Here is a 21,414-nt window from a genome sequence, read left to right on the forward strand (position 1 = left end):
GGGTGCGATTTTGGGATATTGGAGAGCAGGCATATGGTTAGCAAAATTGTGAAAGTTAGCATAATGGCTGAAATCACAGAAAGTGTCATTTCTAGACCTGAAAGAAGTCATGTAAATGAATATAGACGGCAACGCTTTACAATAATGCCTCATTTGTTAACAATAGTTAATGCATTAGCTAACATGAACTAATAATGAGCAATATATTTTTAGTTAATAAGTGTTCATTTTCATGTTAGTTCACTGTGCATTAACTAATGTTAACAGATACGGTGTTTGACCTTACAAATGTATTAGTATGTGTTGAGATAGATGCACAATTCTTCTACAGCATTGATTAATCTTAGTTAATCTTAACGAATGTAGTCAAATGAAACGTTATTGTAAAGTGTTACCATAAAATGTTATAACTCCATGGGCATTTTTATAATGAATACACATTTTGCCAATCTCTAAAATTCTTTATTGGATAAAAATTGTGAGTAAAAAAAAAAATCCTTAATCCTTAAAGGGTCAGTTCACCCAAAAACGAAATTTCTGTCATTATTTACTCACCCTCATAATGTTCCAAACCTGTAAGACCTTTGTTCATCTTCGGAACACAAATTAAGATATTTTTGAAGAAATCCTAGAGTTTTTTTTTGTTGTTTTTTTTATCCTCCATTGAAAATAATGAAATGACCACATTCAAGGTCCAGAAAAGTACTAAAGACATTGTTAAAATAGTCCATGTGACTTCAGTGATTCAACCTTAATGTTATGAAGCGACGAGAATAATTTTTGTGCGCAAAAACAAAACAAAAAAACGACTTGAACAATTTTTCCTCTTCCCTGTCAGTCTGTTAAGCAGTTGGCGCAGTGCTGCATTTCCATGGTTACGTGCGAATGCCGGCTTATTATTGGCTGGCTCCTGCGTGCATCAGCATCACTCAGATGCCTCGTGCTGCTCATGTGAAAAGGCATCGCCAATACCTAGCCGCTGTTTGGATGTACTGTAGAACCTGAAAGCTGAAATGAAAATAGCGTAGCAGAGGAGAGATGGTGAGAGACGAATTTGTTGAATAAAGCAGTTGTTTTTGTTTTGTTTTTGAACACAAAAATAATTCTCGTCGCTTAATAGTATTAAGATTGAACTACTGTAGTCGCATGGACTATTTTAACCATGTTTTTACTACTTTTCTGGACCTTGAATGTGGTCATTTCATTACTTTCAATGGAGGATAAAAAACCTCTCGGATTTCATGAAAATACCTTAATTTGTGTTCCGAAGATGAATGAAGGTCTTACAGGTTTGGAACGAGATGAGGGTGAGTCATTAATGACAGAAAATTCATTTTGGAACTAACCCTTTAAAAAGTACATTCTGAAAAACTATAAAAGACATTAAAATATTGTTGTGGGCACTGTGTGGTCCTGGAGTCAATTGAACAAATTGAATAGCTTTTCTGAGTATTACAGAGCATTTTAGCTTTTAGTTGGCATCCCATTCCCAATGAACGTTCCATTCATTCTTCCTGCAGTGAAGTGCTCTATTTCATCAGTGTTTGCTATCATTCCTTCTAGAAAGGAGATTTTCTGATTCTCGTCTGGATGCTTTCTGATTTTTATGGTGCATTTGTCATGCTTTCAGAGGTACCTGTTGAATGTGAAGATGACATTTTTGTATATGAGGAAATTTTGCACAAAGACTTAAAGATAATCTGCCTCTAGGAGTGCTAATTACTAAACGTTAGCGCTCAAAGCGGTACATCACAATGACTTGGATAGTCAGACATGTAAGGGAATGTAAATCCAAAATGATCTCAGTTTATCTGAATGTGCCAAATAACTGACTGACAGTGACTCTCTTCATTAGTTTTATAAGCATCAGAAATATTCAGTATTGATCTGTTGTTTGTGCCTTTTTTTTGTGTGTTAGAATTCAAATGCTTGGCTGTTGTTGCCAATGCTTTATTTCACATGCCAGTTTGTGTGTAAGTTAGCCAAAGAAGCACATTACACTTTTTTTACTTGCTTGTGCAGTTTGTTTCATAATAACTATCAGCTTTGTGATATAAAATGAACAATCAATAAATGAACACTAAACAAAGCACAAAAAGTTTGAATGTGATGCTATGTGAATATTAATGAAAATGCAATTAATGTAAATTGCAAAGAGGGAACAAAGTTATTTACACAAAACTGCTATTCACATTTGAAAATGTTATGTGAGACAGACAACATTATCTCAGAAGAGAAGTATCCTAATTCAGAGGACATATTCAGTTCTCAGAAAGTGCCATTTAAATTGTTAATAAATGCTGTTTCAGTCATTGTTAACATGTTGTTGCTAATACAAAGAACAATAAACTGTAATGAATCAGTTCTGCTCATAAGAATTCATTTGTAAATGTTCAGCATAAGAAGTATTTTTGATGGACTGCTAATTTTTATCCAGCTTTTTCTCTAGTATACCTGATATAAATGGACATTAGCAACTAGTATGCCTTTAAATCAGATTTTTGAAAATAGAACTATTTTTATGCATTATATTAGGTTGAATACCTTTTTATTTTTCTTGCTGAGCATGTAATGCAGTGGGACTGTTATCCTTACCGGCACATTCATCGTTCCTATTCCCTAGTTACATTTGTAAACCTCATTTGCATTTGCTATGGTTATGCTTTTGTTTTTCCTGGGCTTTTTACCTGACTCATTCTCCCTGCCGTTACAGAGTCCGACTTCCAGGCCTTCACAGGCTGACCTGTGGCTGTGACCCTCTCTTACCCCCAGAGGTAAAACGTAGTGTAGACGTCTCTGCAGCTTTGTAAGCATAGTTTTTAGATCTTCTCCCCACCTATAGTTAATTGACATGCATTTGTGTATAGACTCTCCTTCTGTAGATCATACAGTATTCCAGGAAAATATTGAACTCTACATGTTTCATTTGTGCATAAAAATGTTAGTACACTCAAACTAGCAAACAATCCTGTTTTATTAGTCTCAATTTCATTATTCTGTGCTGTTTTAATTCACCAAACACATCACAGGGGACTGTGAGGCAACACTAATACTGCCTTCATCCGTCTGCTCTTAACAGGTGAAGCATTTCCCGGTCCTCTGCTCTCTCTTTCTGCTTCTCTGTCTTTCTCTCTGCCTGGCTCACCTGCTGCTCAGACCCTTTTCAAAGTTTTATTTGAAAAAAAAAAATCCCAGGCAACACTACACAAAGGTCAATAATGTACGTGCTAAGTATGTATGTGTGTTTGTGTATGAATGTGAGCCTTGGAGTGGGAATACTGGATTACTTTTTATATATAAATTATATTTGTGGCCTGCACTGATCAAATATTTGTGCTCATGTAAAAATTTAAGTGTCTTAAGGACAAAATATTTCTTTCGCATTTTTAATAATGAATGATTCAAAACTGCAATGAATGTACAGTTGCATTTGAAATGCTATATTTGAGAATTTAAAATCTTCAGAACTAATGAAAGGTTTATTTATTCAAAAAAATTGTTGTTTTAATTAAAATATCTGTATTTCATAACCCATTATTCTGTAGTTTTTTTATACACTACAGTTCAAGCGGTTGGGATCGGTACAATTTTTTAAATGTTTTTTAAAAGAACTATCACCAAGGCTGCATTTATTTAATCAAAAATACAGTAAAAACAGTAATATTATGAATAATAGTTAATAAATAGCAGAGTTCAGTCTGCATGATCATATTGAAAGAAAAATCCACACACATCAAGCAGTGCTGCTACACAGATTCACATTTAATTCAGAACCATTTAAAAATTATAATCATATATTTCTCTCTTTTTTTGATAATTTTCTAAACATTTGCTACAGGAAAAGACAAACTGAGCTCTCCATGAATTATTTACAGTGATCATCACATGACGTAAAGGCTGCACTAGACATTAAGGATGTGAAAGCACTAAACGTTTGTGAGTGATTTGATAGGAACTGTAAGATATTACAGGTGCCTTTCAGGTACATTCCACTGAAACAAACCACTTTTGGGTTCAGACGTGACTGTGCATATATGTTCTCATGTTTGACTGCATGAGACATGGTGGGTTCTTCTGTCTTTTTTACATTTAATACATGAATTGCATTTTTGGCCATATCATGATAAAGAAAGCATTTTAAGAACAACAAAATGTGAAGACCCCGCATTTTCAACATCAAACATTATATGTATATATATTTATAAAAAAGACATTATACTGTCAATGTTCAGAAATTAGGTCACTTTAAATTAAATTGGAAGGTAGATGTCTCTTAAAACCATTGTTTCTCCCTGAAACTCAATTAGGACTGAAGAATTTGGCCCCTGTACAGTGTTTCCAGCATACAGAAAGCATTCATAGTCTTTTATAGTGTGATATTATTAATTTTCCGACTTTTGAAAGTGAGTGAGGTGTGTGAAAAGAGGTGAGTACAAGTCGAAAGGATGTAATAGGGACACAGTGGGATGTGGCTCACTGAGGAAGGGCTTTCAGAATGGCATTCACCTCTTCTGCCACAGCTGTCAGGGCGAACTCAAACTGGTCCTGAAGAAACAGTCAAGCTTAGTGCGTAAATACACAATAACGTATGGAAGCTTGTTTCCGCTTTGGAATAAAAAAAGGAATTGCGAGTTTCTATCTCACAATTCTGACATTTTTCTCAAAAAAGCGAGTCTATTTCTTGCAATTCCGAGATTTTAAACTCGTATTTTTGGCTTTTCTTATTGCGACTGCAAGTTTATATATAACTTATATATAATTATATATAACTCAGAATTGAGAGATATAAAGAACTGCGAGAAATACAGTCAGAATTGCAAGTTTATATCTTAAAATTCTGAAAAAAAAAAAATAAAATCTAAACAGCAAGATGTAAATTGGCAATTCTGACTTTTTTTTTTTTTTTTACAATTCCAAGTCTATAAACTCACAATTCTGACTTCTTGCAATTGTGAATTTAGATATACTGGCTTTTTTCTTCTTCTTGCAACTGCAGGTTTATCTCTTGCATTTCTGACTTTATTATTGCAAATTCCGAGTTTATAAACTCGCAATTATGACTTTTCTTCTCACAATTGCGATCTTATAAATTCAGAAATTTGAGTTTATAAACTCAGAATTGCAAGAAATAAAGAATTGCAAGATTTAAACTCGCAATTGCGAGAAAAAAAGTATTGTGATTTTACATCTCGCAATTCTGTTTATTTCTTGCAATTGTGACTTTATTTTTGCAAATTCCGACTTCTTGCAATTGCAAGTTTATAAATACAGAAATTTTAGTTTATAAATTCAGAAATTTTAGTTTATAAATTAAGAATTGCGAGAAATAAAGAATTGCGAGAAAAAGTCAGTATTGTGAGTTTACATCTATTTATTTCTTGCAATTTTTTTACGTTTATAAACTCAATTCTGACTTTTCTTCTTGCAATTTCAAGTTTAGATATAAACTAAGAAAAACAAATTTATAAACATGGAATTACAAGAAATAAAGTTTGAATTGCCAGTATTGCGAGTTTATATCTTGCAATTCTGACTTTATTTCTTGCAATTTTAAGTTTATATCTTGCAAAAAAAGTCAGAATTGCGAGTTTATAAACTCAGATTTGCAATAAACAAATAATTCCAAGCTATAAACTCAAAATTACAAGAAAAAAAGTCTGAATTGTGAGATATTAACTCATAGTTGCGAGAAAAAAGTCAGAATTGTGAGGCAAGTTGTCACAATTACCAATTGTCACAATTTTATTTTTTTTTTATTGCGTGGCTGAAACAAGCTTCCATAATAACATGCACAATCACATGCTGAAATCATCAGAAAGCACTTTATACATACCTTAGTGCGTACCATACTTGGTCTCTGGTCACGAATGTGCTCCAATGTGGCAGCAATGTCAATCTCCTTCACGCCTAAAACAGACAAAACAACCTGTAAGCATGTAGCGCGTACAAGGTGCACTTAAATGAAACCGTAATGAGGCGCTTACCTTTGGCCATGCGGTTAAGTACCATGTCAATAAGAATGTAGGTGCCGGTTCTGCCAGTACCATTACTGTTTGAAACGGGAAACCATTTTCATTTAAATCATTCATTTTCAGAGAAAATGGTAATAAAAAGACCCATATTGTGAGCCTGAGACACATATTGTAGCCGTTTACCTGCAGTGCACAATGATTGGGCATGAGCGTCCTCTGTAGCACTTGTTTACTTTTCTGAAAAAAAGCAAAGAAAAAGAGATGCATAACACAAAAAGAAGAATAGAAAGGGTGGGGGTGAAGAAGAGCCAGAAAACTGAAAACTGAGCATGTCATAATGAGCATAACTGTCAATTTATCAAACCCTACAATTCATTATTCTGCCGACAACGAGGAATTAAACGATGCGTGATGCTGGGGAAGGAAGGGGAGAGAGGAGATGGAGCATCCGTCAAGCCTCACTCCTGCTGCACTCACACCTACCAATGATCATTTTTGTGACTATGCAACTGGACCCAGACTACTAGCTGCAAATCACAAAAATGACACTGGGAGGTGTGCTATGTCCAGGGACCTACCGATCTCCATCAGAGACAGAGAGAGTGACGGGAAGAAGGAGAGAAAGACGGGGGGTAAAGCAGGGCCCGTGGCAGCATGTCGAGCACAAACGGAGAAGATCCGAAGTGAAAATGCATTCAAAGGAGAGGAACTTGGGGGTGAGTGGGCTTCAAGGTAAAGAAAACATCCAAAGATAATTAGGGAATCCCAAGTGTGAAGCAGATCCTCATATTAGGGTGAGGAAAAACAGTAGGGAAAGTATTTTCAGTGTGACAGATGTGGATAAAACACTTGTGTATGTGTGTGTTAGTGTTGTTTGGGTGTTTTAGTCTAATGGAAATTGAGTGTATTTGACGTTAACACAGTTTCTGAGTAGAAGGTATGTGGAACACATTTTACCTTATTGTAAAGTGTTACCATTTTATTTAATCTGAGATAACAAGAACTAACAATGAAAAGCTGATTTTTATTAACTAATGTTAAAGATTTATAGATACTTTAACAAACATTAACAATGAGCAATACATTTGTTAATGCATTTAATATGAGCTGCTTATAAATTGTTACAATGCACATTTATTTGTTACTAGATGTTTGTTTGTTTTTTTTTGGCTGTTGTTATTAGTAGTCAACAAATCTTCAGTAAAAATGGTCACGGGCACAGAGGTGCACCTTTAATTTAGTGCTCACTAAAAGTCATCAAACTCACATTTCAATTCGGATGTGACCTAGTGGAAATGTTTACTCTGTAATTAGTCCCGTAAGACCTTCGTTAATCTTCGGAACACAAATGGAGATATTTTAGTTGAAATTCGATGGCTCCGTGAGGCCTGCATAGGGAGCAATGACATTTCCTCTCTCAAGATCCATTAATGCACTAAAAACATATTTAAATCAGTTCATGTGAGTACAGTAATTCAATATTAATATTATAAAGCGACGAGAATATTTTTAGTGTGCCAAAAAAACAATAACGACTTATTTAGTGATGGCCGATTTCAAAACAGTGCTTCAGGAAGCTTCGGAGCATAAATGAATCAGCGTGTCGAATTGACACGCGATTGAATCATGATTCAATACACTGATTCATAACGCTCTGAAGCTTCCTGAAGCAGTGTTTTGAAATCGGCCATCACTATATAAGTCGTTATTGTTTTTTTGGAGCACCAAAAATATTCTCGTCACTTTATAATATTAATATTGAACCACTGTACTCACATGAACTGATTTAAATATTTTTTTAGTACATGAATGGATCTTGAGAGAGGAAATGTCATTGCTCCCTATGGAGGCCTCACTGAGCCATTGGATTTCAAAAATATCTAAAATTTCTTAATTTGTGTTTCGAAGATTAACAAAGGTCTTACGGGTGTGGAACGGCATGAGGGTGATTAATAAATGACATTATTTTCATTTTTGGGTGAACTAACCCTTTAAGTTTAACCCTTTGATTTCATGTGAATTTATCTTTTTGTTCTCTATGAGAACATATTGAGCTCAAGGGAGGCAAAAAAGGATGCTGCCTCCCTCTGAACCTTATTCCGCTGATGTTGCTATTGGACAGTATTACTCGGAAAATAATTTCCACACTATTATCTTTTGTCATATTTTTGAGGAGCTGTTATCTCCCTTGAGAATGTGTGTGTGAGAGTGACCTTTTGTAGTCCTGTCGCAATACGAGTTCATTTATCAGCAGTATTGCAAGCATGAAGTGGTGTTCGGTTGCGGCAGTACCTGCGGAAGTCCAACAGGGGGCGTGTGGAGGTGGGAATGCCTTGTGCAGGCCAGCTCAGCAAGTGAAACTGGGTCAGAGTGCGGGTCTCTTGAGTCTGAACGTTCTTCAGGTAGAAACTACGAACCAAGAAGTCTTTACACCAGATGTGTTCAGACACAAGATTCACCTGAGACAAACAAGAAAAAAATAAGTAGTAAACTAAAAATACTAAAAGCACATGGTTCATAAAGGCAGTGAATCTTAATGTTTCTCACCTCATAGATGTTGTATAAAGATGATCCTTCATCAGGCCAGTAACGTTCACATTGTTTTTCTCCATCCTCCACTAAAGCGGTCATCATCACTATTACAGTACAGCCACTTTCCCATACCATCTAGCATATGCATCAAAACAGTGTCAGTACACAAAGAATAATTTGTATATTAAATGCATTTTACTACCATGTTTCTATTATTTAATTTACAGCCATTTAGTAATGTATTAGAAAAGGATTATCACAAATATAAATTACTTATATTAATATATATCTAAATCTATAATATCTAAAATTTCATCTTTACTCTCAACATGTGCAACTTACCTGCCAGAAATCAGCAATAGTGTGAGGTAAAGGGCCTTGAGTTGCAATATAAGCAGGTAAACGTGGATCATGATCAATCTATGGGTAAAGAATGAAGAACCTTTCATGTGACATGATCACATTTACATGTTTTAGAAATGTGTTTTGCCACAAATATTTTCTTATCCAGTATATATATAACTTCCAGTTCAAACCAAAATTGATTCAGACATTCATTATTACTGTTTATTCACTATATTTTAAAAAAAAATTGTAAAATATGACAAGATCTCAGAGTTAAACTGTGTCAGAAAAAATAATAATCTTAATTATGTCAGATAACACTTAAGCAAAACATGGTCAAGTCAAAGTGTCTGAATAATTTTTGGTTTCAAATTTTTTTCAGTTTTACTGACAGTCCACTGTATGAAGAATTTTTGAGTATAATATGTCACAGTTAACTTTTTTTACGTTTACTTTCTCTTTACTTATTTTGCTATCTTGACTTAAATAAATGAACTATAGTGTCCTGCACCCACTTGTAAAAAAAATATATAAAAAATGTCTGAAATGAATAATCTTTTGTTTGACTGTATGTATGTATGTATGTATGTATGTATGTATGTATGTGTGTGTGTGTGTGTGTGTGTGTGTATATATATATATATATATAAATGATTGTTTCTTACTATAGTGCTGGCATTTATGTAGTCCTCTTTGGAGGGGTTGACCTCTGCCTTTAGTTTCACTCTGGAATGGTCATCTAAAAGAGAATTTGTTTTTTATTGAACATACTGAATATTAAAAAATAAAAACTAATTTTGGTAAACTATTATTTGTTATATGATCTGATGCCTTTCTTACCAGTGTAAACTACTGTTCAAAACTCACCAGGACTGCATTTATTTGATTAAAGATACAGTAAAACAGTAATACTATGAAGTATTATTACAGTTTAAAATAATTGTTTTCTATTTGAATATGTATATTAAAATGTGATTTATTCCTGTGATGCAAAGCTGAATTTTCAGTCTTCAGTGTCACATGATCCTTCAGAAATCAATCTAAATGTCTTTTTATTGTCACTTTTGATCAATTTAATGTGTCCTTGCTGAATAAAAGTATTAATTGCTTTTTAACAAAATCTTTTGAACAGTAGTGTACAGTATATGGATGAGATCACTAAAATAAATGTCAGCACATTGCTCTTACAGGGAACAAAGTCAGGATAGCGATTCTTCTCCATGTTGCTTTCACACTGGGCGATAGAGACGGAGCTCGGCTCAGCCTGGTACGAACACAGAGCCTCCCACTCTTTCTGCAAACGGTCCTTATTCTTCAGATGGTCCTCCATATATGCCTGAACACCAGAAATGGACTTTGTATTTCACTGTCTGTTTATAAAAGGCTAGTTTGTTTCTATGTAATTAATAGAAAAGACCACAGATTAGAGTCCAGGACACAACTTAAACCTCAGAGCTGACCATATAGTTAAAATAGGACATGAACACAGGAAACCCTGTAATAGTTCTTCTTCTTACCTTTAATTTACTGCAATTTTGTGCATGTTTAAATAAGGACTCGGTTTGTGCAAGCAGGCACTGCAAACTATTTACTTATACGTGCTGTAATGCAATAATTCCTGTTAATTAGAGTATGATTCTTACCACTTTTTATAGCATATAAAAAGATATGATACACAAGTCATCAAAGTAAAGTCTGAATTATAATTTTCATGTGTAAAAGCACGCCTGTGTGTGGCTCTGTACCAGTATCATGTGTCCTGTGGAGATGTCCATGTTGGACTGTGCAGGCTCTTCACTCCAGGACGGTGTGCTGCTGTGAGAGCTGGGACTGTGCTGCGGTCCATCGCTGAACTGAGACGACACACTGCTGACTCGAGATGTGTCGGTCCCCCGTCGACCGCCTGCCTCTGGACGGGTGAACGATGACTTGGCTGCCATGTGCTGGCGACACAGCTCCTGAGAGATGCAGGGAAACCTTATCATTACTGACTGACCATTAATATTTCAAATTACATTTTTAGATCAATAATCATCACTGTAAAATTACCAATATCACTAATAGCCAAGGCCAATGTCAAATGAATTTATATGCAATTACAGTGCTGATTATATGCCAGTTACACCAAATTAGTGTTTGCTGCAGTCATCTTAAAAATGCCACTTCTCAAACTGATGTTTTAAACATCATGATATAAGGGCAAAAGATATTAGACAGTGTTTTATCCTTCTATATAGGGGTGGGAGATACAGCGGTAGACATGATTAACCGGTAGAAGTTTGTCAACCAGTAGAGATTTTGGTCTTTATCGAAGTTACGCTCATATGACTGTGCTGAAAGCTAATCATTTGCATATGTTTTTAAGCATTGCGGTTTAAAAACATGTGATTTGAAACTGAGAGATGCGTGCACATGAAGCCGCTGCTTATAAAGCATGTGAGTACTGAAATGAGTTCTTTTTGTCACCTAATTGGGCTTGAAAGTTTAATACTAATATTTATGTGTCAGAATGACTGTCTTTGCAAGTGAACAGTCATTTATGTGAACGTAAACATTTGAGAAAGAAAATGCACAAGTATATTGGATCCGTGCAGTCGGTCTTAAAGTGACGGCATCCAAATATACCTGCTGTCGCCTGTGTCATTATTGTTGATCAAACAACAAAAAAAAGATAAAATCTCTCACTGCTCTTGACTGAATCACTTTTGTAACTTTAATAAGAATAAATGAAGACTTGAGATGCAAAAGCCTCTAAGTGCAGTCTGAAATTTTCTTCTAAAATTAGCGTTTTTATCAAGCTCGTATGTTTATGTTCAGTTAATTCACTTTAATGGCAATGAAAATGACCTATTAATTGCCATTAAAGTGAAATTACTGAACCTACACACACAAGCTTGATAAAAACGCTCATTTTAGAAGAAAATTTCAGACGGCGCTTAGAGGCTTTTGCATCTGAAGTCTTCAAATGTATATTTAATTTACACAGTGAAGACTATGCAGGTTTTTTTATACATTTGATAACTTTATACAATTTATATAGTATTTCTTATTTCCAATGCTTGAAGTTACAATGTTACCAAAAATTGATATCATAAAAACCTTATTTAAATAAAAAATGACTATATTGTGATATATATATATATATATATATATATATATATATATATATATATATATATATATATATATATATATATATATATATATATATATTGTTATCTTGAAATAAAATTACTTATATCGTGATATAAGATTTTGGTCATATCACCCACCCCTACTTCTATACAACTCTATATATAAAGAATCCTTAAAAAATATATATATCGATTTCCACAAAAATATTAAGCAGCAAAACTGTTTTCAACACTGATAATAATAATAATAAATGTTTCTTGAGCAGCAAATCAGCATATTAGAATGATTTCTGAAGGATCATGTGACACTGAAGACTTGGAGTAATGATGCTGAAAATATCACAGAAATAAATTATTTTAAAACATATTCAAATAGAAAACAGTTATTTTAAATTGTAATATAGTACTGTTTTATGGCAGTATTCCTTGTGCCATTATATTGTTTTGTTTTTTCTGTGTGATGTATTTTTTCATTCTGAATACATTTTATGCATTCTGACTGCATTTCCTAAAAAAATATATAATAAAAATATATAATATAGCAAATATCTTAGTGTGTCTCTGCATTTGTATTGAAGCTTGTGTGTGTTTAACAGTGTGGGCTACCTGGTAATCAAAGTGGGTTTCCACACCGGCTTCTGGTCCCAGACCCAATTTGCCAGAGGCTAACTGACGGGCGTGGTGACGGAGACAGGCAACCGTCAGGGCGACTAACAACACCGTGCCCACACACGCCATGGCCACCATTGTCAGGATGACACCACGCGACCCCTCCCCTACCCGTGTGGCCTGGGGCAAACCACGCCCCTCGCTCCTCTATAATGAGGGAGAGAGAAATAAACAGAGAAATATACGAAACATGAGATGGCATAATGCAAAGAGAGTGAAGGCAGGGAAAAACTACATGCAAGAAAATTAAAATAAAACCATTTCAGACAGACTGAGGAAGGTGCAGCATTCAAGTGGTTTCTCTGGCACAAAACGGTGTCTCTCGTCCCCTCTTTTGTCTCTCTCTCTGTTTGTGTAAACAAGTCGGATGTCATCATCGACTACTAATTACCCTGGCAACCCAGACACACGCACAGCCACGTGCCACCCTGAAATAATTAGAGAAAGTCACTGACACGCCCGCCCCGCTGAATAATTACCAGCAAGTAAACAATTAAGGAAATCCCCCACACAATGGAGGGGTCAATCACTCTGAGGGGATCTCTTTCATACTCTCATTTATTTTTATTCGATCTCTCTCTGTCTCTCTCTCTCTTACCCGTTTTCACAATCTGTACTTATAGCACATCAAGAGAAGAAAACGAAGGGACGCAATGATCGTTGATGTCATGCACCCGCCTTCCCAGCCCTCTGCCCCCGTGTCTCCAACCCCTGCCTGTTGGTGTTGCCATGGTGTCTGGGAGCCTCAGCAGGGGAGAACAGGCCGTAGTGCTACCATGGCAACAACAGAATGCTCAATGTAATCCATGGCCATCACGGTGAGCAAAGGAAATGAGAGAGGAGAGGAAATATGCTATTGTCAATACGCCTACGCCATTCAATGAAAGGATATGTGGTGTTATCTAAAGAAACCACCTTAGTACGTAATACTTAATGACAGAAACATCTTTTTAATCCATGTCCATACTAATTATCACCTTAAGGGGTTTTATTATTTTGGAATCTTTACGTGTGCAAGTGTAGGGAAACCTACAGTACATACAAGTTAATGGTAAATAATATTTTACCAATAACATTATATAAAATATAAAATAATATTTTACTCAAATAAAAGAGAATATTCTCTGTACTGAACTAAACTACAGCCTCTGTAAGACTTTTAATTACTAAAAATACTGGTTACACTTTATTTTAAGGTGTCCTTCCTTGTTACAGTGTAATTATACATTTACGTACTGTGTAATATTGATATATTAACAACATGTACTAACTATAGGGTTAAAGTTAGAGTTTGCATAATTTATTACTAAGGTAAGGACACAAATAAAGGGTAACACTTTATTTCAAGGTGACGTAGTTACATGTTACTATATGCAGATACAATAGTAATAACAGTAAATTATGCGTAATTACAAGTATCTAACCCTAAACCAAACCCTAACAGTAACTCTATAGTACATGTAGTTCATTAATATTACTCATTACTTATTTAATTAAATACAATATAACTACATAACCTTAAAATAAAGTGTAACCAAATACATAATCACACAACTGCACTTGCTCAAGTAAATGTATGCTTATATTGTCATTAATAATTAAATTTATACTAAAATAAACTAAACTAGAGCTTCTGTGACACTAAGATGACTAAAAATATATGATCACAACTGCACTTAATCAAGTAAATGTATGCTTGATTCATTTCATTAATAACTACATTTATTAATTAAATAGTCTTAAATTAATATTACTTTCATCCAGCATATCAAATAATATTTGGCATGAAAATAATTCTGAAAAAGTATGGTGGGATTATGGCAAAAAGAACAGGAATTAATTCTTCCATTCCTTTTAAATATGCCTCTCACATAAACCAAAGTTTGTCAAAGAATTTAGTGTACAACAATATTTAACCCTCTGAGCCCCTTCATTTTTAAGACATTTTTGGTACCTTCACAGTCAAAAGTGACCAAAGCCTTGAAATATAAGGTTTTTTTTCCAGGAAAATCAATGTAATATATTTGTGTTCAATAATATTTTTTGATTATTATTTAGAATTTTGAGAGGATTTTATGATAATTTGCAATATGTATACAAGAGCTATTTTTTCCATTAAATTTTTTTTTAATAATTTTTCAATAAATGCAATATTTCAGATTAAAATAGAGTGAAGGCCTTTAACATATCCGAATCATGTTTTTTGTGTGTGTTAACATAGCTAATGCAACAAAAGTTACCAAGTGTCATCCTTTCTGATGAAGCAAATTTAAAAAAAAAAATCAAAACATAATTTTTTTTAGTCATTTCTGACCGAAGAGTCCCAGAGGGTTAATAATAGTTTCAAGTTTCTAATGAAATAACGACTTTAAAGTTGACTGAATACAACTGAACACGATCGTTTGAGGCTGTTTTTATGCGTGACAGAGCTTTACATATATTACTCTTTACTTTTTTAATAAAAAAGGCTCTCTCATGTGGAGCAAAACAGGAAAAAAAATTCAACATGAACTTTTAACAATCTATTCTTACACTGGCTGTAATTTTCGCACAGACACCCACTGGTTTTTCTGAGTAAGTGAAGCAGACCTTCCGACTGACACCTCACCACCATCTAAATGGGCTCTGCAGTGCTAGAGCTGAGCTAGCAAAAGAAAAAGATTGAGTGAATGAGCACTTAAGTCTGACCACAAAGAGGTCAGGACGCTTTCCCTTCTTTTCTCAAAATTCATCAACTATTTTCCCCCTCGCTCCCTGTCCTCCTCACACCCACTCTCCCTCGCTTTCTCCTTCTCTGTTCCTCACACGTTTCATTCTGTCCCTCTTGTTCCCACTCAAATTCGGCCTTTTCTCCTGAAAAGCTAGAAGAATGTTCCGGAGAAGAGATTGAAGGAGGGAGGGGGGTGGTGGTGTTGAAGCGAGGGTGCGCGACTGGACGGAAGGACAATGGAGGAGGAGATAAGGGGTGTGGGGCGCCTCACCTGCTACTCCAGAGAGGCCCCCCGAAAGGAAGACTGACAGGCTTTTAGAATGGAGCACGGGAGCAGGCAGGAAAAATGAGCTGGTTTAGGACAAGAGGACAAAGGCCCCCCAAGGTCTGAGAGGGGCAGGCAGAGAAATGAGGAGGCAGAGAGAAAGCGGGAGAGAAGGCAACTGATCTCAAGGAGAGAAAGCATGGTTACAGGGAACGAGAGAGTAAAACTCTGCGCAGGAGGGGTGAAAGGGGTCCGGAGAGGGTGATACGTGAGGAATAACCTCACAAGTGAGGTCATATTTACGGGGAAGAAAAGTCCAACACGTACTCTACGCATATACGAACGTGTCGCTGCGAATACAAATGTGCATTTGAATCACAATAAGCTGTTAGCCGAGAAGCATAATTCAAACATCTGTTCCTCAAGAAGCGGGAAAATAGGATTCAGGGTCCCAGGACCCCTCCGCCGTTCCCCATGACCCCTCTGACATCTCCCGAGCCCTTTGACCTCAGCCACAGATAAAGAAGATACACACACACACAAACACCCATGCGTGGCTGTGTGTGTGTATGTGTGCTTGTTTGTTTTGGAAGATCTCGGGGGCAAAGATCACCCAAAGCTTCGCACTCTGAATCACAATAGGCAATTCGGGCACGGCCGAGATGTCCGAATGTGAAATGAAGCGCCGACCATCTCAGAGACTCTCGGTGATCTAAGATTTCATCTGTCTGTCTGTCCCATCATGTATCTTCTGCTCCATTCACTCGCTGTCATTTGATTTCACAATTCAGCAGGACTCTGTTATCTGATAGAAGCGTTTAGACTATGACTCGTCAGAATTCTCATCACAGCCGTCGTCTCTCTGCCTTTATATTGCACAGCAGAAGGTGTGCAGTTTTCATTAAGTTCTCAAAGCCTTCAGAGAGTTGTTTATAATGAATGATTTTTCTATCCCTTGCATCTTTCAATAAACATTTTTTATAAGCAATATTTGTAATAGCACAGAGTGTAACAATCTTGATCGAAACTAGAAAATAATAAAAAAAAAAAAAAAAAAAGGTTTTGCTTATCTGATAAGCAAGCAATGAAGGTTATTTCAAATGAAATTTATTTCAACTTAACATGAAAAAAGGTTCAGTTAATTCCAGTCACTGAGTGGGTCGTTTTAGCAATACGCAATTAAAACATTTTATGCGCTAAAACTTATTTTACGACCTTACAATAATACCTTTTAACAATTAGTACATGAAACCATGAGAAATAGTATGAACTTAGGTGCACCTGCAATGACTACAAACGGATTACATCATCTCACTCATCCAGCCTGCTCTGCCCTGTTACCACAGCAACCAGTCCACCTGACATCACTATTCAAGAAATTCTTAAAAAACGGGGTTTAACAAAAATATTCCATGGTACACACATCATGGTACATGGTATACGTATATTCACACACACATCCAGATGCACACACACATGCGTGTGTATGCCACGCAGCATAATACTGAAGATGTGAAATGTAACCAAATGCATGTGGTTAATTGTTATTTCAGTTTAAATTTTCAGTGATCTGAAATCTATCAATTTGTGAAATATTAGCAAATAGTAAAAGAGACATTTAAAGATAAACAATTTTGAGTTCTGTTATTGTGATATATGATATGATATAGAGGCAAGCTTTTGCATAAATATATAAAAAAGTGCTTTCAAATCGATTAATCGCATCTAACACACGTTTATATATACATACATACATGTATATGTATATATGTGTGTGTGTACATATATGTTTACAAACTTTTATGTTAGATGCGATTAATCACGATTAATCGATATAACAGAACTAATATATAGTTATATATGTATCCAATTCAATTAAAAATAATCATCTTATTTTAACCCCTGTAAAACTGGAGGGAGAGAGAAAAAAATATTTGAATACCTTTTTACAAGTTTAGTCTGGTGCTGTTTAGTTACTGTATGAGTGAAATTAAAAGTTTGAGTGGTCATGTACACACATTTTACACACATTTCTCATAAAGCCTATAATATATACTATTCAAAACACTGACTTCCACTTAAAATACAGGATTATTCACAACTCTGTCACAGTTTTATATTATAATCCAAGGTGTGTACAATGAGTTGAACAATATTTTTTGAGCTGTGATCATTTTTAAAAACTAGTAAGTAAATTCAGTGCAATGTGAAATTTCTACCTTTCTTTAAACAACTTCCACATGTGGGAAAGAGAATATATAAATATTATATATTTTAGAATATAAAATATATTTGAAAAAGTGTTTATAAAATATATATATTTTTTACAAATGTTGACTAAATTAAATCTGATAAACCAGGGCGCCTAATTAATAGCATCAGTGCGCTGATCGAATAATAAAGCAATAAGTAGCCTATGTCTATATATGCATAATTATTTATATAAGGAAAATATATCATAGTGTCAAAAACAACCATCAGATAAACATCAGCATATATAATTAATCTCAGCATTCAAAAACTACATCAAGGCCAACAGCTTCATTAGATCTGGTATGAAACAGAACTCACCCGCACACATCTCGTGTGCTGTCCGGACGCTCAGACCGTATACCTCTACATCACACACGCCACAACATCACGAGCAGGGCTGTCTTCAATCTCACATTTTCAAGCCTACTCAAAGTCCACACATCCCCGGTCCAACAACTTAAGCAAAGCATCAAGCACGCGCTTCAAAGTAGCCGGTGTTTGAAACCAAAACGGAGGGAAAGAGTGGCATACGTGTAGTGCCGGAGCGAAAAGGTAAATGAGTGAAAATAAATGGGAAGGACAAGTAGAGGGAGGGGAAAGAGAGAATGTGCCTCCCCGAGAGCTGTGTCCGACTCATATGAAGGCCTCGCTGCCTCTCAGCCCCATTCAACCAATGCCGCCACTTGTCACATCAAACGTCGTTGCCGTAGCGACAGCTCCACATGTTGCTGATGGTGAAATGGTGGGGTGGGGGAGGTACTGATGCCCTGGATAGGTTGTCCGTGAGAGAGAGAGAGAGAGAGAGAGAGAGAGGAGGGGAAAAAATGGGCCGAAAGCAACAGGAGCAGGAGGGGGTACAACGAATGGGGTGTAAGGAAAGTGCCATGGGCCCAAAAAGGGGTTTGTAAGTAATATGGTTTGGCAAGGACACAAACACTGAGCCTTCACATCTGGAATAAGCTGGGGACAATACGGGTCATGTACCCTGCCAATGATTTATAGAATAATAAGTGTTTTGATTTGAAAAAGCTTCAATGGGGTTCTTGACTCATGCCAAAAAGGTTTTATATAAGGAGAAATGTCTAAAATTATTACATAATACTTTCATCTTTAACAGGTTATTTTTAATTTTGTCTAGTGATAAAGTATGTTTATGATCTGCTTAATTCATATAATTTAATTAAGATAATATATTAAAGTTAAATAAATAACATTTAAGTTAATAAATTGAAACTAAATCCATAAAATGGTGGAACCACTGAGAGGTTCTATTATGAAGCACCTGACAGAACTAAGGTTCTATATATATATATATATATATATATGTATGTATATATGTATATATATATATATATATATATATATATATATATATATATATATATATATATATATATATATATATATATATATATGTATATATATATAATCTAAGAGAGGACTAATACATATGTTTTAATTTTGATATTTTAGTCATTTTAAGCTAGAAAAAGGGATTTTCAGGATGTGATCTTCAATAAATGTAAATGCTCCAGGGTACAGGGTAAAATTTGTCATTAATAAGATTTCAAGGCAATCTCAGTGGGAGTCCCAAAATTTGGGCATTGCTATGTATGTCACCGTGGGATGCAAAAACTTTAATTCATTAAAGAAGTGAAGAAAGAGACTCACAGAGAAAGAAAGAAGCACAGAGAGACAAAACAGCCTAAGCATGTATCCCCATAAAAGGCGGACAAAAAACAGTCAGGTGCAAGCAGGTCTCATTACTGAGGCAGAGAGAGAGAAAATTATAAGATAAAGGACAGAGTGCACACACACACACACACACACACACTCAGCAACCGTGCACTTCAGAGCAAAGAAAGTGTCACAGCCCACAATAGAACAAGAAAGAATAATTAAAAATATGAGCAGCCGGATGCAACAAAAGACATTATTCTGCATTCAAGGGCCTGCAACAGCTGTACAAAGTGAAAGGGGAGCGAGCGAGGGAGAGCAGAACGCCTCAATATGCACCGAGCACAAAAGCCACCCAAGAAAGTGGGGGAGCGAGGGAGAAAGGGATGGGGAGGGGTCAAAGGCAGAGGTAACAAAAAAGAGAATGGCAGAGGGGAGAATGGCATGGGACAAGAAGAGAAAGAATGAGTGAGGGAGAGAAATGAGGCACAGCGGGGAAAAAACGCAGGAGGATTTGAGACGGGGGAACGGTACAGTGGGGACAGTTCGAGATGAACGGTGACGATTTCAAAAAACATTTCATTTCAAATGCCCTCCTTGTTCGGTTCAGTATTAAATGCCAAAGTGATTCATGAGAATCAGTACGTGATCTGTACATAATAGATGGACAAAACTGTAGAATCTATGAATTTCAATGAGAATGTTGCTTGATGAGGGCGGTTATGTAGAGAATAATGACCTGTGTGGCCAATGACAAGAGAGAGCGCCTCATTATACCAACCGGTTCCCATATTCACTAATCTATAGATCGGCTGATCACAGTGGTTTTTTTTGCGGTTTGTGGTTGGAGGACATTCTTACCTCTCCCACTCCAGTCTGGATGATTTTCAAACCTGTCTCACCCTCGAGGAACTTCTTCTCAGCTACTGCAATATGAAGACAAAACATGTTTGTGAATGTGTGAATTGATCAATAAAAGCCTGCTCATTCTTTCCCCCTTTCATCAAATTCTCTCTGTCCCTTTCCCCAGCCAGCTGGATGTAAATTTAACGGTCCAAATGAGAAGGCTTGTCACTCACCAGCTTTATTGGCCACATCCTCTGCACTGAGATTCAGAGAGTTCTGTCTGATCCTGAACGTCAGGGCAGAACCCACCACGCTGCACACATTAACAAACGGCCAAATGTTTGCTTTTATTCTCTCCCTTTATTCACCAAACTATTAGTCTCTCCATCCAGCAAGGCAAACACACACACACACACTTTACCTGATGTTGATGAAACTGCTCGTGGAGAGATGGATTCTCTCTGCCAGGGTCTCTAAGAGTTTCACCCCATCATACAGACTTAAATGACTGGAGGGAAAACACAGGAAGACATATAATACATTTGTTTTATTATGAGCATTCAAATAGATTAAATACATTTCAAGGGACATTCAGCCATATTAACAGAAATACATCAGAAAATCATCACGAGATTGTGAAAGAGGAAAAACTGATAACTGATAAAACCAATGAATATGAAAAGGAGTAGAATAATTTGAAGCAACTATTTCTAGTTCTAATATAAAAATGAAATTGGTATGTATATTTGATGTAGTCACATTAAATATATTTTTCATAGAATAAAAAAAAAACATATTTTGTCATACATTTCTATAAAACCTGCTCATGGCATTTTAAATAAAATAATAACTGATTTAATAAATAATGTAAAAAGTTTTATAGAGTATTGCTCACAAAGAACAATTTCCTGATTAATTATTTTAGAAAAAAAGACTACAGAAATTTTCATGCCTTCTTAATAACAATTTTTTTAAAATAATTTAATGTTTTCAGTAATCATGAGAATACTG

The 21,414-nt window shown here is 35.5% G+C and overlaps 2 protein-coding genes across 6 annotated transcripts in view; one reads left to right on the forward strand and one right to left on the reverse strand.

Annotated features, from left to right (window-relative positions):
- Positions 1-3,217, forward strand: part of dnajb2 (DnaJ heat shock protein family (Hsp40) member B2) — a 10,704-nt gene extending 7,487 nt beyond the window's left edge. The window contains exons 10-11 of one of the 4 annotated variants that reach the window (XR_010897071.1): positions 2,714-2,806; positions 3,080-3,202. Coding sequence is in view for 2 of the 4 variants with exons in the window: in XM_067408617.1 (XP_067264718.1) it covers positions 2,714-2,742 (29 nt within the window). In the remaining 2 variants the exon portion in view is untranslated. Of the gene's footprint in view, positions 575-2,713; positions 2,852-3,079 lie in introns of those variants that run through there. The other 3 variants (XM_067408617.1, XM_067408616.1, XM_067408615.1) reach the window with 3 other exon arrangements.
- A 1,188-nt stretch (positions 3,218-4,405) lies between these two features.
- The window catches only part of ptprna (protein tyrosine phosphatase receptor type Na), a 36,391-nt gene continuing 19,382 nt past the window's right edge, over positions 4,406-21,414 (reverse strand). Inside the window, exons 10-23 of one of the 2 annotated variants that reach the window (XM_067408614.1) lie at positions 20,825-20,911; positions 20,637-20,716; positions 20,419-20,483; positions 12,590-12,799; positions 10,595-10,807; positions 10,038-10,185; positions 9,515-9,588; positions 8,847-8,924; positions 8,520-8,639; positions 8,265-8,431; positions 6,156-6,209; positions 5,985-6,049; positions 5,834-5,907; positions 4,406-4,545 (exon numbers count right to left, since the gene is read on the reverse strand). In XM_067408614.1, coding sequence (XP_067264715.1) covers positions 4,474-4,545; positions 5,834-5,907; positions 5,985-6,049; positions 6,156-6,209; positions 8,265-8,431; positions 8,520-8,639; positions 8,847-8,924; positions 9,515-9,588; positions 10,038-10,185; positions 10,595-10,807; positions 12,590-12,799; positions 20,419-20,483; positions 20,637-20,716; positions 20,825-20,911 — 1,507 coding nt within the window. In that variant the 3' untranslated portion in view covers positions 4,406-4,473. Of the gene's footprint in view, positions 4,546-4,964; positions 5,908-5,984; positions 6,050-6,155; positions 6,210-8,264; positions 8,432-8,519; positions 8,640-8,846; positions 8,925-9,514; positions 9,589-10,037; positions 10,186-10,594; positions 10,808-12,589; positions 12,800-20,418; positions 20,484-20,636; positions 20,717-20,824; positions 20,912-21,414 lie in introns of those variants that run through there. The other variant, XM_067408613.1, reaches the window with a different exon arrangement.

This window comes from Chanodichthys erythropterus, chromosome 14, assembly GCF_024489055.1.
Source record: "Chanodichthys erythropterus isolate Z2021 chromosome 14, ASM2448905v1, whole genome shotgun sequence".
Lineage (NCBI taxonomy): Eukaryota > Metazoa > Chordata > Actinopteri > Cypriniformes > Xenocyprididae > Chanodichthys > Chanodichthys erythropterus.